Below are 17925 nucleotides of genomic sequence, written 5' to 3'. Positions count from 1 at the left end.
AGTGGGAGCACTCTAAAACTGACAAGTGTCTCTTTGAGCTCAAATCACCATAACGTCATCAGACCGTGTCTGCTTTTGATGCCCCTAGTTAAGAAAACTCCTTGTCACTGTTGTTTCTGTCCCACTTGTAATGAGATGAGTGATGGTATAAATGCTGATTGGGTGGGGGTGAGGGTGACTGTAGGAGATAAAATTTGATTAATGAGTGAATGTATGAGATTAGTATTGTTTAATGAGTGATCATATGAAATGCGTGCAGGTTAATGAATGATTGCATGAAGTACTGATTAATGAGTAATTGTATATGTATTGATTAATGAATGATTGTTTGAGATTAGTATTGATTAATGAATGATGGTCAAGTATGTCTGGCCAAATGCAAAGTACAAAACTAAATTCTTTAATTTCACTTCATTCCAGTTCTAAGGCAGCACAACGACCCAAACGAGGTTTCAAGTTCCATGAGCAGGGAAAATATGAGCAGTTGGCACAGAGACTACGTACAAAGGTAGGTTTGTGTGTGTGTGTGTGTGTGTATATATCAGGCATGTGCTGTAGGTACTCGGGGTAGGCAGTTGGTGACCTTCACGTAGTAAAACACACAAAATAGGTGAAACACAGGCGTGCGACTGAGTTGGAGGTAGATTTACTTCTGTCTTTATAGTATATAAAAAAGCAGTGTTGTTGGAGTGTACACAGCACATGTACTACAGCAGTACTATGTGTAGTATTAATACTGAGATTGAAAGGTAGGGGCAAATTATGCCTACCTAATCTACAAAAAAATTAAATATTTTGCATTTTATGCATGATAATCAGATAATTCTTTTTGAATTAGGTGTATATTTTGCCATAAAAGGAAAATGTTACTATCAATCTATTTTATTCAAGGTAGGCACCGCCTACCTTGCCTATGCAGGCGGCACATCCCTTATATATATATATATATATAATATATATATATATATATATAAAAGTTCAGCAAAATTTAGATTCAAATGAATATGGTACTTAAATTAGATGCACCAGAATTTTGTATGGTGTTATCCATATAAATCCATGGGGTGATTATTCTTGTTGCTTATTTTGAATATATATATATATATATATTATATATATATATATATATATATATAAAAGTTCAGCAAAATTTAGATTCAAATGAATATGGTACTTAAATTAGATGCACCAGAATTTTGTATGGTGTTATCCATATAAATCCATGGGGTGATTATTCTTGTTGCTTATTTTGAATATATATATATATATATATATATATATATATATATATATATATATATGTGTGTGTGTGTGTGTATATTTGTTTGTGAGTCTGTTTCTACAAAGGTCCAGCATCTTCTTAATGATGATATTACCAATCTCTGGGGAATTTCTTCAATTGTCTTGTGTATTTCCATCTTGTAATTACATCACTCAACAAACCAAACATGGTTGCTTGACTTATTAGACATAGTAGCTAAATCTCCCTCCGACCATCATAAGTAACAGATACATTGGTTTGATGTGGTCCAGAGTATACTCTTTCTTACAAAGCTTCAAACACTGCTATATAATACATCACTGCACATGAAGGGTACACATGTCTGTGGAGTACTCAGCCACGTGCATGTAAATTTCATGAGCTGGCTGCTCCATTGATTGGATCAACTGGAACCCTTATCACGATCGGTGGGGTACCAGTTGTAATAACATGCATCATATTACATAGCTAGAGTGTTTACTATAATATATATATATATATATATATAGGCGCAGGAGTGGCTATATGGTAAGTAGCTTGCTAACCAACCACATGGTTCCGGGTTCAGTCCCACTGCGTGGCATCTTGGGCAAGTGTCTTCTGCTATAGCCCCGGGCCGACCAATGCCTTGTGAGTGGATTTGGTAGACGGAAACTGAAAGAAGCCTGTCGTATATATGCATATATATATATGTATGTGTGCGTGTTTGTGTGTCTGTGTTTGTCCCCCTAGCATTGCTTGACAACCAATGCTGGTGTGTTTACGTCCCCGTCACTTAGCGGTTCAGCAAAAAGCGACCGATAGAATAAGTACTGGGCTTACAAAAAGAATAAGTCCCAGGGTCGAGTTGCTCGACTAAAGGCGGTGCTCCAGCATGGCCGCAGTTAAATGACTGAAACAAGTAAAAGAGTATATATATATATACACATCATACTGCCATAGTGTAGCTCGTTTGTTATACATACATTATATGATTTCCTGTTTATATGAGGAGGTGGTGGATCATTTCACTGAACAATGGAGGCAAGTTTTACGTAGTTGTTCACCTTCTCAAGTTATTGCCATACAATCTTTATATAAAAAAAAAAGAAAAACAATTGGACACATTAGAAAATAAAATCTTAGATACACTCCTCCTCCTCCTCGTCATTTAACGTCCGTTTCCATGCTAACTAAAAAGACAGGACAGTCACAACTGGAATAGAACTCACCTAACAGTTCTCTAAATATTTCCTCTTCTTTCTCTAATTTTCGTATCTGATGGCATAAAACATGCACAGACATATTAGCTGCATCCCAGTTTCAGAAGTGAATATTCCAAGAAAAAGTAGTTTTTAGTACATCAAAACATGTTGGCCCAACTTTGCGTATAGGACTCAGGGTGACTTGTTTCTTTCTTTAGGCATTTTTGGGGGTGCGGAAAAACTGCATTTTGTATGACCTGAAATAGAATATTTCTCTAACCAGTGTACTTAAGCTGTCTTCGTCCCAGAGTGGGAGAAGTCCGAAATGTGGTCCTTTGCTATTCGTAAGACCTGCAGAAGAGAAAGCAGGTCAACCCCCGACACAGAGAGCCTCGACGGATGGATGAATGCGCATCCAGGCTCAGCAGTTGCGTAGGAAGTCGGGGATAAGAAACAGGAAGAAAGAGTGAGAGAAAGTTGTGGTGAAAGAGTACAACAGGAGTCGTCACCACCCCCTGCCAGAGCACCAGACCTTCTCTGTTCCTTTGGTGTTTTGTGTGACAGAGAAGAGAGAGAAAGAACTTTATTTTGGTTATGCAAAGGTGTGGAACATCCTGCTAAAACATTAGTAAAAAATGTATTAATAAGTCTTTATATTTTCATTGTTTCCAGGCACAATTAGAAAAATTACAAAATGAAATTGCACAAGCAGCTAAGAAAACCGGGATTGCCTCTGCTGCTCGATTAGCTACCATAGCACCAAAGAAAGAGACGGTAAGTTGTCTTTGATATTTTTGATAAACTACTCCGTGTGTATAGTATAAGTGTTTGTTAATATTGTATTTCTAAAGGCTTCTGGTACTGGTTTAACGTCTGCTTTCCATGCTGGCATGGGTTAGACAGTTTGACTGAAAATCGGTAAGCCAGAGAGCTGCACCAGGTTCCAATCTGATTTGGCAAGGTTTCTACGGCTGGATGCCCTTCCTAACGCCAACCCCTCTGTGGGTGTTTTTTACATGCCACCAGCAAGGGGTGCCAATGACCTAGCACTGGCATCTGCCATGATTATGGCCTCACTTGATTTGACAGGGGTGAATATCAGACAATAACAATGACTTGCACCCGACTTATATTGTAATAGAAGCAACAGAAAAGACAGAGAGAGAGAGAGATGAGACTGCATGTCTGTGGGCCAGAGGCTGAAGTGTGTCTATTCACAATGGAATGCAAGTCAGCTTAGTAACTCTTTCTGGATGTGATCCAGGACACAAGGCCTGAAATTTGGTGGCGGGGGGTAGTTGATTACATCAACCCCAGTGCACAACTGGTACTTGTTCCATGAATCCCATAAGGATGAAAGGCAAAAATCAACCTTGGTGGAATTTGAACACAAAACATAAAGCACTGCAAGAAATGCCACAAAACATTTTGTCCAGTTTGCTAACAACTCTCTCCAGCTTACCACTGAAATAATGATGATGATAATCCTTTCTGCTGTAGGCTCAGGGCCTGAATTTTGGGGAGGCGGTAGTGGTAGGCAGGGTGGGTGGCTAGTTGATTATATTGACCCCAGTTCTCAACTGGTACTTATTTCTTTGACCCCAAAGGGATGAAAAGCAAACACACCTTGAGCCGAATTTGAACTCAGAACATAAAAACAAATGAAATGCTGCTGAGAATTTTTTCCAGCATTCTAAAGATTTTGCCATAATAATAATAATAATAATAATAATAATAATCCTTTCTGCTGGAAGCACAAGGCTTCAAATTTGGGGGAAGGGATTAAATCGATTACATCAACCCCAGTGCTCAACTGGTACTTATTCAATCGGCGAGCTGGCAGAAATGTTAGCACGCCGGGCGAAATGCATAGCCGTATTTCGTCTGCCGATACGTTCTGAGTTCAAATTCCGCCGAGGCCGACTTTGCCTTTCACCCCTTCGGGGTCGATTAAATAAGTACCAGTTACACACTGGGGTCGATATAATCGACTTAATCCGTTTGTCTGTCCTTGCTTGTCCTCTCTGTGTGTAGCCCCTTGTGGGTAGTAAAGAAATAGGTACTTATTTAATCGACCCCGAAAGGATGAAAGGCAAAGTCAACCTCGGCAGAATTTGAACTCAAAAGAGCTGGAGAAGTATCACAAGACCTGTTGTCCAACACTCTTAACAATCCTGCTGCTGTTATTAATTCCCTTTTTTTCTTCTTCTTCTTCCTCCAGCGTGAAGGTGACATCCCTGATGTTGAATGGTGGGATGAATATATTCTCGTCAATGGCAGGTCAGTGCTTTTTATTTTGCTTATACTACAGGTGTGCGTGTTTTGTGTTTGTATTAGTATTTATATACACATACTCTTTTACTTGTTTCAGTCATTTGACTGCAGCCATGCTGGAGCACTGACTTTTGTCGAGCAAATCGACTCCAGGACTTATTCTTTGTAAGCCCAGTACTTATTCTATCGGTTTCTTTTGCCGAACCACTAAGTTACGGGGACGTAAACACACAAGCATCGGTTGTCAAGCAATGCTAGGGGGACAAACACAGACACACAAACACACACACATATATATATATACGACGGGCTTCTTTCAGTTTCCATCTGCCAAATCCACTCACAAGGCTTTGGTTGGCCCGAGGCTATAGTAGAAGACACTTGCCCAAGGTGCCACGCAATGGGACTGAACCCGGAACCATGTGGTTGGTAAGCAAGCTACTTACCACACAGCCACTCCTGCGCGGTGTTTAAATACATGTACAAACTTAGGAAGATTGGGGACAAAGTGGTGAAAGTTGATTTCAGGAGTTCAAATGTTGTGAAGGAAAGGATAAAGAGGACTGCAGTGGGTGGCATGACTCATCCAACCCAATCAACCATGACAGAAATAGACACAGAATAACGATGATGATGATGATGACGATGACGTACAGTCTCTTACCATTTGTTCTTTTGTCCTCTCGTGTGCGTTTCAACATCCTGTGATCGGCATTTACCAATTTTATCCATGTGTTTTTTGGTCTTCTTTTGGACATCTTGGCACTTCTTTCCCCATCTCTTATCTTCCATATGCATCACAATATAACCTTCATTGGCTGATTCCTCTTGTGGGGCATAGATTAAGAAGTGCCAAACACTGCTCTTGAAGATTGGCACAGAAAAGAACTATTAGATAGCTACACCTTGGCATTGTATAACGGTATTCCATAGCTATACTATGGAGATGGGACCAATCTTGTTTCCAAAATGTAAGATAACCATGATTCGGAAATTTACTATGTGTAAACTCTTAACATTCTTCATGATAACCCTAGGGATTCTGGAATTGGCGGGATTATTTGGTGGCCAATCCCAACGTGCCCTTCCTACAAGACTTAAAAAACCATCAGAAAAGAAAATATTGTAAATTGGAAGCTGATCTCTCTTTATGACTTCTCTGTTTGCAGCTATGATTGTATCACATCGACAGTGGATAATTTAACTGAAAGCTGGAAAGATGAATTTGATGGCATCACAAATCTTGTGGAACATCCAACCATGATGAAACCACCAGGTAAGCAACCGTAGCCCTTGTCATGGTCTGTCTGCTAATTCTCACTGGATTCTTGCTTTCTTTTTTCTTCTGTATATATTAAACTTCTTAAAGCATTCGCAACCGAGATGTGGTTCACCATTCCACACAATATACCAGGAATCTTCTGTCCCCCATTAGCTTTGTCTCTGTCAATAATTTCAATGTAGATTATTGGCCCTTTTTTTTTTTACCTTGGAGAGTTGGGTGGTGAAGTCTAAAATATACCATTCAATATGGCCTGCTTGTTGTCCAATATGAAAGCAATGGCCAGCAAAGTGTACCCTGCATTGAATAACAATGGTTGAGATGGGTGAAATGAATCCTTAATCCTCTTGTGCTCATGCTGTGGGATGTTTTGAGCCCTCATGAGAAACCTTGAGTGCACACCATCAAGGTAGTGTCAAAGGTCTCTCTTTATAGTCCAGGCCATACATTATATATCAGGAAATAACCTTTATTTCATGACCCCTTTTTTGGGTTTGGCCCTTTGTCTTTATTGTTGTCGTTCAATCTCATATCTAATATATAATAACCTTGTTATTTCCATCTTATTTGCAGCTGAACCTGAAAAAGAGATAGCCATTCCTGTTTACCTCACAAAGAAAGAACGTAAAAAGCTACGGCGCCAAAACCAAACAGAAACGCAGAAAGAACTACAGGAAAAAATTCGATTGGGTCTTGTGCCACCTCCTGAACCGAAAGGTAATTTATGTTTGATGGTACTAATGTTTGTAAATAACCATGTTGTGGAAGTGTTGTGAGTTAATGGTAGAAGGCATCTCTAAAATGGTGATGACAGCGATGATGATGATGATGATAATGGTTGTACTTATTGATTGGGCCAATATTTGAACTCAGAGCTAGGAGCATTGTACCTAAATATTACATGGCATTTAGTTCAGTGCTTCACCATCCTCACCACTGTTGTTGATTTGATAACAAATCTTACTCAAGGCAGAGAGCTGGTAGAATCATCGGTGCGTCAAACAAAATGCTTAGTGATATATCTTTTGGCTCTTTACATTCTGAGTTTAAATCCTCCCAGGGTCATCTTTGCTTGTCGTCCCTTCAGGGTTTGTACCAATCATCTACCCAACAGCATCCACTAAAATTGCTGGCTTTGTGCCTACAATTGAAACCATTGTTATTAAGGCAGCAAGCAGGTGGCACTGTCAGCACTGGAGAAAATGCTGAGAGGAATTTTGTCCATCTTTACATTCTGGGTTCAAATTCCACTGAGGTTGACTTGGCTCTTCATCCGTTTGTGGTCAATAAAATAAGTACCAGATGAGCATTGAGGTCAATGTAATCAGTTGCCACCCAATAAAAAATAAAATTTCAGGCCCTCTGCTTGTAATAGAAATTATTATTATTATTATTATTACAACCACCTCCTCCTTAGCAAAGGCAGAGATATTGTTTTCAGTCATGTTTGTTTGTCTGTGGACAAGATATCTCAAGAACCACTGGATGGATTCGGATGAAATTTTCAGGGATGTTTGGTCTTATGACTGGCACAAACTGATTAGGTTTTGGGATCGACCCAGTACCGGACAAGGATTCTGGATTATTTTTCCTGTTCTTTTTACTTAATTTCTGAGAGCACTTGGGTTCATTTTTAGTATTCTTGTTTGTGAGAGCAGTCAAGTTTATTTCAGATATTCTCATTTTAAAAATCATCTCTGGCTAATCATTGAGAGGACATTGGTGTTGCCTTGGTGGAGGTTTGCACTGTCTGAGTTCTCTTATTATTATTATTATTATTATTATTATTATTAATAGGAAGAAGTTAAGGCTTTGTATGGGATGAAAGCAAATGGTAGCTGTTAATATCACCAGAATCTCCTGCATATAACCACTAACATACTTCATGCAGTGAGCCAATTAGGTCAGCCATGACGATCATTAGAAGGAGCAGCCAAATCTCCCTTAAATCACATTGTATATAGCACTGCAGTAAAAGCAGATCCACTGGATGATATACGTCTCAAAAAAAAAACAGGATGGCCATGGTTGGAATCACTTTGATCCTAGGTATTCCGGTGTCAATCAGGGTTGACCTGGGGTTAGAGAACTTAGTGATTAAAGTCAGGATACATTTTGAAGGGTTACATAAAGTCTTCTTCACCTGGCACCTGAGGGGATTTGAACTCAGTACTGCTGCAAGGGAGACACTCTTTAATGATACAGTGTTCCCACTGCTTACAGTTCCAGTAATAAACTGGAATATAGGTTGAAGGGATGGCATTATATGTAACTGGTTGGGTTATATTGTGTTTGAGCAGTGATGAGAGTATGAAAAGCATTGAATGTTTTTGAATATAAACAGATTAGGGGTCAGCACTTCTGTACACAGTTGTCATGTCCTCATCCATGTGTGTCACATGACCATGCCAGTGCAGTCGTATCTCTTACATTTTAAAAATTAATTCTGAACCAGCCTGGAAAAATAGACATAAATGATCAACCCATGCAAACATGGGAAGCGGGCATTAAATGATGATGATGATGATGATGATGACAAATTATTCAGTAAAAATAAAATTATCAAATTTTTTTGTGACAAAATGATTTTATTAAAAACGTTTTTGTTTTATTCTTTAGTACGTATGGCAAATTTGATGCGGGTGTTAGGAACTGAAGCTGTCCAAGACCCAACCAAAGTTGAAGCTCATGTCCGTGCTCAGATGGTGAAACGGCAAAAGTGAGTAATTTGTTTTCTTTTTGTTCTACTGAAGACTCTTGAAGATTTAGTCGACACAAACTGCTTAGCCACAGACTTGTGGTCATTGGGTATGGCTGTGTGGTTAAGTAATTCTCCTCATAATCATGTGGCTTTAGGTTCAATTCCACTGCATGGCGTCTTGAGCAAGTGTCTGTCACTCTAGCATTGGGCCAATCAAAACCTTGAAATATACCCGCTCATGGGGCCCAGCATCCTGGGATATATTCACCCAGAGGAGTTCAGCATTCATTGGTGAGGCCCAGTATCTGGAGATATTCCTATCACTGAGGCCTTTGGCAAATGCAGTGGAAATGAATTCCTGAAAGTTGGTTCCCTGAGGAAGAAAAAATGAGGAAACGCGGGAGGGAGCTTTGGTAATGGAATCAGAACAGTTGATGAGGGGTGGAATAGATGTATAATTATCTGGTTTTGAAGAGGAAGAGCCATTGTAGTAGTGATAGAACTGACAAGGAGTCTGTGGTACAGGGGTTTTTGTTTGTTGGTGAGGGAAGTCTTTACCAAACCTTTGAATAGCACTTTTTTTTAAATGTAATCTGGGTTGACCCAAAGATGATTAGTAATTAAAATTTTGTTTTAATTAATAACTATTTCTTCCAGGGCTCATGAAGAGGCAAATGCTGCTCGTAAACTAACTGCTGAACAGCGGAGAGAAAAGAAAATCCGAAAGATCAAAGAAGATACAAGTCTAGGTGTTCACGTGTCTGTTTTCAGGTGAGTGTCACTTCAATGTTGTCCTTTTCTCCTCTGGGGTAATCCATTGGTTAATTATCATGTGATCAGTCTGTTGGTCATCACATGGGATTAATATGCATGTATTGTGATCAGCCTGTTTGTGCCGGTGGCACGTAAAAAGCACCATCCGATCATGGCCGTTTGCCAGCCTAGTCTGGCACCTGTGCCGGTGGCATGTAAAAAGCACCTTTCAAGCGTCAGGCCTCACAGAGGTAAAGTGGCCAATGCTGGTGGCACGTGAAAAGCACCTTTCGAGTATTGGGCCTTATGGAGGCAATGACGAATGACCGAGACCTTTGGCATTACGTTGTGCTTGAAAAGAAAAACCACAGTCACGGCAGATACTGGTGTCATGTAGATGGCACATATAAGCACCCATTACACTCTTGGAGTGGTTGGTGTTAGGAAGGGCATCCAGCCATAGAAACCATGTCAAATCAGACTGGTGTTTCCAGCTTGCTAGGCCTGGTCAAACCATCCAACCTATGCCAGCATGGACAATGGACTTTAAATGATGATGATGATGATTTTTATCAGATTCTTGAAATTGCAGTGGCACGTAAAAAGCACTCACTACACTCGCGGTGTGGTTGGCGTTAGGAAGGGCATCCAGCTGTAGAAACACTGCCAGATCAGACTGGAGCCTGGTGCAGCCCCTGGCTTCCCGGACCCCGGTCGAACCGTCCAACCTGTGCTAGCGCGATGATGATGATGATGATTTCCATCTCAATGTTTTCCATTAACGTTTTTCGTTTGTCTTTCCAGAATACGAGATCTCAGTAACCCAGCTCGAAAGTTCAAAATCGAGACCAACGCCAATCAGTTATTCATGACTGGTATTGTGGTTCTTTACAAAGATTGCAACGTCGTGGTTGTCGAAGGAGGTAAGAGTTATCTTTCTTGTTCTTATTACATAGTCGTGTAGTTAAGAAGTTAAGTTAAGTTAATTTTTTGGCTCAAAAAGCAAAAAGCAAGGCCATGTAGGGGGACATGGAGTTATGTACAGGGAGGGTGTTTATGCAAAGAGTTCAGGCCATTTGTGGTCAAGGGAGACTTTGAACCGAGCGGTTGTCGGCGTCTTCACTATCTCGTCCGGCAGCTTATTCCACGGCCCCTCTCCTTTGATTGAGATGAAATCGTCGCAGATAGAGCTTGGCATCACAGCCCCATGGTACTGGGTTCAATCTCACTGCATGGTACTTTGGCAAGGGTGGGACTGTCTTCTACCATAGTCTTCATTTGATATATATACACACACACATACACGTGTGTTTGTGTCACTCTGGCTTGACCTCATGTAATAGTTGTAAATGAGTGTCACTGTTACACATGCAGTGTAGTTTGTTTTCAATTTTCTGTGAAAACATGTCCAGCCATGTAAAATTTGCATTGCCAAATTCTGTCAGACCCATGCAACCATGCATGGAAAAATGGACATTAAAACAATGATGAATAAATATATATATTTTTATGTGTGTGTCATCATCATCATTTAATGTCCATTGTTCATGTTAGCTTGGGTTGGACAGTGTGCCCAGAGCTGGCAAGTTGGCAGGGCTGCACTAAACTCCAGTCTGTTGTGGATGGTTTCTATGGCTTGATGCCCTTCCTAATGCCATCAACTTTACAGAGTGTACTGGATGCTGTGGGGTACGTGTCTGTGGGTGTAACTATATGACTTTAAATTTCATCCAGTGGTGGGGCTTTGGTTCAGGCATTTCAGGGTTTAGATAGTATGGAACCATGTTCTAGACGCTATTGTTCCAGGGTCTATTCTCAGCCGAAGTAGTTGTACCAGTCAGGGTCCCTGTTATGGGTTATCTATCATATAAGATGGCAATTCGTCTGAGCACAGGGATATAGAAATAACTTTGGTTGGTGTCAGGGCATGCAGTAAAAATCACTGGGTGTGAGGGTCCTGTAGCTGTTTTCACAGCGTCCTTCTACGAGAGGGGTACTGTGATGTAAAACATGAGGTCTCATGTGATTATTGGTCATCTTGCTTTGGCCTGTCACCAGGTTCTAATCATGGAGACTCAGAGAGTTGTACTCGTGTTATACAAGCGTTTATCGTTATAATCCAATTATGTACAGATGTGTTGTTACGGTGATCTCGTTTGTCATTCCGTCTACAGAAAGTCCAATGGTGATGCAAGAGTGACGCCTGGTGCAGACTTAAACCGTTTGGAAGTGCCGAGTAAGTTACGACTTTCAGCCGTGACCTATGCATCAAACCATGCAGTGAATGATCATCTGTGAGGTCATGGATGGAAAGTCTAAAATGTCATTGGCAAGGAAACAGCAATTTTCTGTGAAGATGCAGCAATCACCATATACATACATACATGTGTGTGTGTGTGTGTGTGTATAAATACTGTGAATCAATGATCAAGAAGACCAACAATCCAAAGTGGACCCTATAAGAGTTAAACATGAGTGTAAAGTAAATAGTTGTATTTTAGGGAGTTCGCATATTAGTGATGAAACACTGTTTACATTAATTCATGGCTACCTACCCCCCACCTCGTTGTCATTGTAAATGTAGTTTCTGTTAGTTAATCCAAATCCTTTGATTAATGTTAATTGTTAATGAACGCTTTCTTCCTGCAGGTCCAAAACAACAGAGGAAATTCAAACGTTTGATCCTCCATCGGATAAAATGGGCCGAAACCCAGCAACACACCAAGGACGAGGGTGAGTGTTTGTTTGTTTCTTTCTTGTTTCAACTTAGACCCGTCCAGAGGTTCTGTTGTAATACAGGTTTTTTTTTTAAAAAACTTAAATATTGAAGTTCTGTAAATGTGATTTTGTGATAATAGTGATGAAATGGCTGTGTGAAGCCTCATCATAGGATCACTGTAAAAAAACATGATGCTTTCAAAGTGATCTCTCTTCAGATCTTCCATCAAATCTTCATGTTTGTTTATGTTCCAAACACTAGATTAATAATGACAGTTCATCATCATCATCACTTAATGTCCGTTCTCCATGCTGGCGCGAGAGGAATGGTTTGACCAGAGCTGGCGGGGGAAGGAGTTTGGAGTAGATGCCAGTCTGATTTGGCATGGTTTCTACAGCTGGATGCCCTTCCTAGCACCAACCACTTTACAGTGTGTGCTGGGTGCCTTTACGTGGCACTGCATGGGCACTTTTACCATTTTGTCGCTTGGGCGTTCTACTTAATTCTTCATAGTTTTCATTATGAACTGAAACGACAGTTGTGGGTCTCAGCAGAACTCATCATCATCATCGTTTAATGTCCGCTTTCCATGCTGGCATGGGTTGGGCAGTTTGACTGAGGACTGGTGAGCCAGAAGGCTGCACCAGGTTCCAGTCTGATCTGGCAAAGTTTCTACAAACTGGATGTCCTTCCTAACACCAACCACTCCAGGAGTGTAGTGGGTGCTTTTTATGTGTCACCAGCACCAGGGCCAGTCAGACTGTTCTGGCAATGACCACGCTTGGATGGTGCTTTTTACGTGGTACCTCCAAGGGAGCCAGTCCAACGGCACTAGCAACAGGGGTACTCATAAGTGGGCTGGTTACACCCACTAGCATAGGCCACGAGTTATGGTCCCACTTGGCTTGTCGGGTCTTCTCAAGAATAGCATATCTCCAAAGGTCTCGGTCACTAGTCATTGACTTGGTAAGGCCCAATGTTCAAAAGTCATGCTTCACCACCTCATCCCAGGTCCTCCTGGGTCTACCTCTTCCAAAAGGTTCCCTCAACTGCTAGGGTGTGACACTTTTTCACACAGCTGTCCTCGTTCATTCACAAAACTGATAGGTGCTGGAGTGGCTGTGTGGTAAGTAGCTTGGTTCCGGGTTCAGTCCCACTGCGTGGCATCTTGGGCAAGTGTCTTCTGCTATAGCCCCGGGCCGACCAATGCCATGTGAGTGGATTTGGTAGACGGAAACTGAAAGAAGCCTGTTGTATATATGTATATATATATATATGTGGTGTGTGTGTGTGTCTGTGTTTGTCCCCCTAGCATTGCTTGACAACCAATGCTGGTGTGTTTACGTCCCCGTCACTTAGCGGTTCGGCAAAAGAGTCCGACAATAAGTACTGGGCTTACAAAGAATAAGTCCCGGGGTCGATTTGCTCGACTAAAGGCGGTGCTCCAGCATGGCCTCAGTCAAGTGACTGAAACAAGTAAAAGAGAGTAACTGTTTTGCTTTTTATTTCTCGTTTTCCAAAGTGAGCTTAAGCAGCCGAAGCCAAGAGAGAGACTAGTGATTCAGTTACGGATTAGAGACAGCCTGCAGTTAATAGAAACTGTGATGGATTAGTGAAAACCTGGAGTTTGTTAACAAGAACTGTGTAATTAACTTTTCAGCTAATTAATTTCTGTTGTTGTTTATTTTGTTTTGTTTAGATGATAGTGATTCAGAGGAGGAATCTGCCAAGACCAACAAATGTACATTGGTGTGGGAGGTAAGCACTGTTGAGGTTCTGTTCTCTTTTATGTGTAGACTGAGACAATGAGTTGACACCACACCTGGAACTCTTTGCCAATAGGATGTATATGCGTGTGTGTGTGTGTGTGTGGATGTGTTCATGTGTATATATTTATAAATAAGTATATATAAGATCTTATATACAAGATGATGATGATGACGAAGTAAAAATAAGTAAATGAATATCTAGTTGTTTGATCAAATAGATCAACACACACACACACACACTCTCTCTCTCTCACTCGCACACACACACACACTCTCTCTCTTTCACTCGCACACACACACACACACACTCTCTCACTCGCACACTCACACTCTCTCTCTCTCACTCGCACACACACTCACTCTCTCTCTCTCTCTCACTCACACACACACACACAAACACAGACAGAGTTTTAATGCTCACTTTTTCACGATTACTTAGCCAGACGGAATTTCTTCAAACACATTTTCCATGTCCAGTTTTCGTTCCTATTGCTAATCTCCTCTTTCCAAGTTTTGATAATATTTCCCTATGGCCAGACATGTCTTCTCAGAAAATTGAAGACAACCACTGCGCTTGTTTACAAATACCATGCACACACACACATCATCATCATCATCATCGACCTGTTTTCGATGCTCGCATGGGTTGGACAGATTAACAGTTGCTGTCCAGCTGGAGAACTGCACCACACTCCAATTGTCCGTTTTGGCATGGTTTCTTGGTAGCATATATTAAGAAAAGTGTTTTTCAGTTGCATTGTTCCAGGTTCAATTCCACTCAGAAGCACCTTCAGCCTCAGGTGTATTCTACCCTAATGACCTTCAATCAACTGTGTGTGGGGGGAATTTTGTTAAACATAAAGTGGGAATTACGTTGTAAGTTGGTTTGTGTTTCTGCGTTGTGGGCTTAATTCATCTTCCAGTTGGACACAACCAACTGATGCTTGGTTGCCTTTCACAAGATTCATCTGTTTTAGAAGCACTGAAAGAGGTCAAAGGTTTGATAGTAACTTCCTTTCTTCCCAACTCATCAGTTGTGAAGTGTTATGGGTTCTGTCCCTTCTCCTGCCATTTTTTGTTAACAACCAACCTGACACTGCCCTGGTTTAACCCTTTAGTGTTCGCATTATTCTGCCAAAATTAATCCTTTTTTATCCACATTGCTTTGAACTAATCATGCATTATCTTGTAGCTATGAGATTTTGATGAGGTAGCTGCTAATTTTTAAGATGATATTGTAGGGTTAGTGTGAGAGACCAGATCTGGCCAATTTGAACATAGAACAGGCAGAATACTTTTGGCCGGATATGGCCAGTTTAAATGCTAAAGGGTTAAAATACAAACTTCTTGATTTAATGGGATCTCAATTAAAATCATTCATCAAAATTTGATGTTAATTTGTTGTAAACCCCAGCTTAATAATGACAGTTATATTACTAAATTCATTCTTGTTTTAAAAATTAATTGAAATGAAAGCAGTATATTTCAACAAATATGGTAACAAAAGGGTTAAAGAAAGTAGTCATCTTTTAATGCATTTTGGGAGGGTCATTATGTCAACAACAAACACATGCATTGGTTATAATTCACTCCTTTTCATTTATTTGTCAATTGCTTGGTTAACATTTAACCAATTAACTAAATTTTTAAATAATGCTTTTTTCTTTGTTTCTGTCATTTTCTCTCAGGGGACAACGAAGACACGTGGCTTTGGTGAAATGAAGTTCAAGGCATGCCCAACAGAAAGTTTTGCTCGGGAACAGTTCCGCAAATGTGGCGTGGAATTTTACTGGGACTTAGCTTATAGCAGCAATGTATTTGAAGCTGCTGGTGAAGAATTATGACATCGTAAATACTGTCATATCTTAGAACTACTACTATTACTACTACTACTACTGGCTCCTGTTACCGTTCCAAAGACTGTAACAGTTTATAAGCCATTGACTATTGTAGTCACCATCTTGCAAACTCAGTGCTTTACAAGAGGAGAGAGATGAAGCGGTGTAAAAAAACTGTTTCCAGCCTGTTTTTAAAAAAAAATTCATCTGTCTCTGTTCTTTCACTGACACAAAAAGAAAACATTATTAGCAAAATTGAAAGCAATAAAAAAAAAAAGAGAGGCAGATGTTTTTAGTCTGTCTTCAAATTGTTTTTGTTTAAAATCTGTTTTGAATTGGAGACTGAGTTGCGAAGAAGGAATGGTAAAGAAAGAATGAAGAAAAAAAGAAAAAAAAGGAAACGGCATTGACAGACAGGCCAAGGTATTCTGAATGTGTTCCACAGTTAATAGTTTGGAAGTGAAGAAGATTGATTCTGGAAGAAAAACCAAAATGTTGAAGAACAGCGAAAGACTTGACTGATAAAAAAATACAGTTAAGTGAATGCAACTGAGAATAATTTTGGGGTTCAAAGCATGTGTGTGTGTGTGTGTGTGTGTGTGTTTACGGGAAAGAATTGGGGAAAACAAAGAAAAAGAATATGAACTGAAAAATATTAAATCACAATTTTTATGAAAACTCGTTTTGTTTTTTGTTTATATTTTTCCTGTGTTTTTTTCTTCTTTCTCTAGTTTAATAAATCCAGTGATTTTATCAGCATGTTATAGCGTATGTATACAGCTATCACATATATGTATGTGTACAATCATTTATGCATGCATGATTGTGTGTGTGTGTGTGTGGTGTGGTCCTGACTGAGATGACTCTTGATCAAAAGTGTGCTATGCAGACTACATTAGAAAATATCCCTTCCTTATTTAAAGCAACAGAGAGGTTTAACTGTTGCTTCTTGCAGGTTGGGCAACCACATAGTGACTCTTTCGATTATGTGTGTGTGTGTGCAGGCATGGCTGTGTAGTTAAGAAATTTGCTTCCCGGCCATGGAAATTTGGGTTCAGTTCCAAGACGGGGGAACCTTGGCAATTATCTTTGACTACAGCTCTGGACTAACCAAAACCTTGTGAGTAGATTTGGTAGACAGAAACTGAAAGAAGCCCATTGTGTGTATGTGTGTGTGTGTGTGTGTATGTATATGTATATATATATATATATATGTATGTGTGTGTACCCCCTGCACATTGCCGCTAGACTGGCTCCTGTGCAGGTGGCACATTTAAAACACCATCTGAGCGTGGCTCGTGCCAGTGGCATGTAAAAGCACCTACTACACTCAGAATGGTTGGTGTTAGGAAGGGCATCCAGGTGTAGAAACTCTGCCAGATCAAATTGGAGTCTGGTGCCAGCATGGAAAGTGGATGTTAAACGATGATGATGATATGTGTGCGTGTGTGTAAATACATTTAATGTTAATGTGTCTGCCTTGATAGTATGTAATAGTTGTAAATGAGTGTCACTGACATAAGCGGTGTTGTTCATTTCCAATCTTCTCCCAAAACATGTCTGGTCGTGAATAAATATTAGCTTGCTTGGAAATAGGCAAAGTTTGGTGACAGGAAGGGCATCCAGTCATAGAAAAATTTGCCTCAACTAATTTTGTGTAACCCAGAAAGGCAGACATTGAATGATGATGTCCGTTGGCTTTATGCTTTTGAAGACAAAATAAGAAATCCCTTAGTTGCAAAACAAATAAGGGGTTAGTAACAAGAGAGAAGTATTTCATTGTAAAACAATACCTCAAAAGTGTATTCATGTAAAAATGGTTGTAAAACCAAACAGATGAGTAGATATACCTAAAATTATTCACCACAAAATATCAGACATCATCATCGTTTTAACGCCCACTTTTCCATAATTAATATCGAGAAAATACTTTCTATACTAAAATTATTAATCCCTTAATCATGTTTTTTGTTTCCTCCCAATTTAACCCTTTCGTTACCAACCCAGCTGAAACCGCCTCTGGCTCTGTAGTACAAATGTTTTTTTTTAGTAAGTTTTGAATTAAAATCTTCTACCAAACCTTAGTCACAATTTAGATTCCTAACACAAGCTTAATGATAACTTAAATTATTTTACTAAATTCT

At 40.0% G+C, this 17925-nt stretch overlaps 1 protein-coding gene across 1 annotated transcript in view; it reads left to right on the top strand.

Moving 5' to 3' along the window:
- The window catches only part of LOC115219926 (U4/U6 small nuclear ribonucleoprotein Prp3), a 35046-nt gene extending 18885 nt beyond the window's left edge, over window positions 1–16161 (top strand). Inside the window, exons 10-20 of the mRNA XM_029790233.2 lie at window positions 421–508; window positions 3118–3219; window positions 4667–4725; window positions 5889–5995; window positions 6575–6718; window positions 8621–8720; window positions 9360–9473; window positions 10260–10378; window positions 12105–12188; window positions 13874–13932; window positions 15632–16161. Coding sequence (XP_029646093.1) covers window positions 421–508; window positions 3118–3219; window positions 4667–4725; window positions 5889–5995; window positions 6575–6718; window positions 8621–8720; window positions 9360–9473; window positions 10260–10378; window positions 12105–12188; window positions 13874–13932; window positions 15632–15787 — 1132 coding nt within the window. The 3' untranslated portion in view covers window positions 15788–16161. The remainder of the gene's footprint in view (window positions 1–420; window positions 509–3117; window positions 3220–4666; window positions 4726–5888; window positions 5996–6574; window positions 6719–8620; window positions 8721–9359; window positions 9474–10259; window positions 10379–12104; window positions 12189–13873; window positions 13933–15631) is intronic.
- Window positions 16162–17925: the final 1764 nt, after the last annotated feature.

The sequence above is a fragment of the Octopus sinensis genome, linkage group LG15 (genome assembly GCF_006345805.1).
Source record: "Octopus sinensis linkage group LG15, ASM634580v1, whole genome shotgun sequence".
Classification (NCBI taxonomy): domain Eukaryota; kingdom Metazoa; phylum Mollusca; class Cephalopoda; order Octopoda; family Octopodidae; genus Octopus; species Octopus sinensis.
This window is presented reverse-complemented; position numbering and strand designations above follow the sequence as displayed.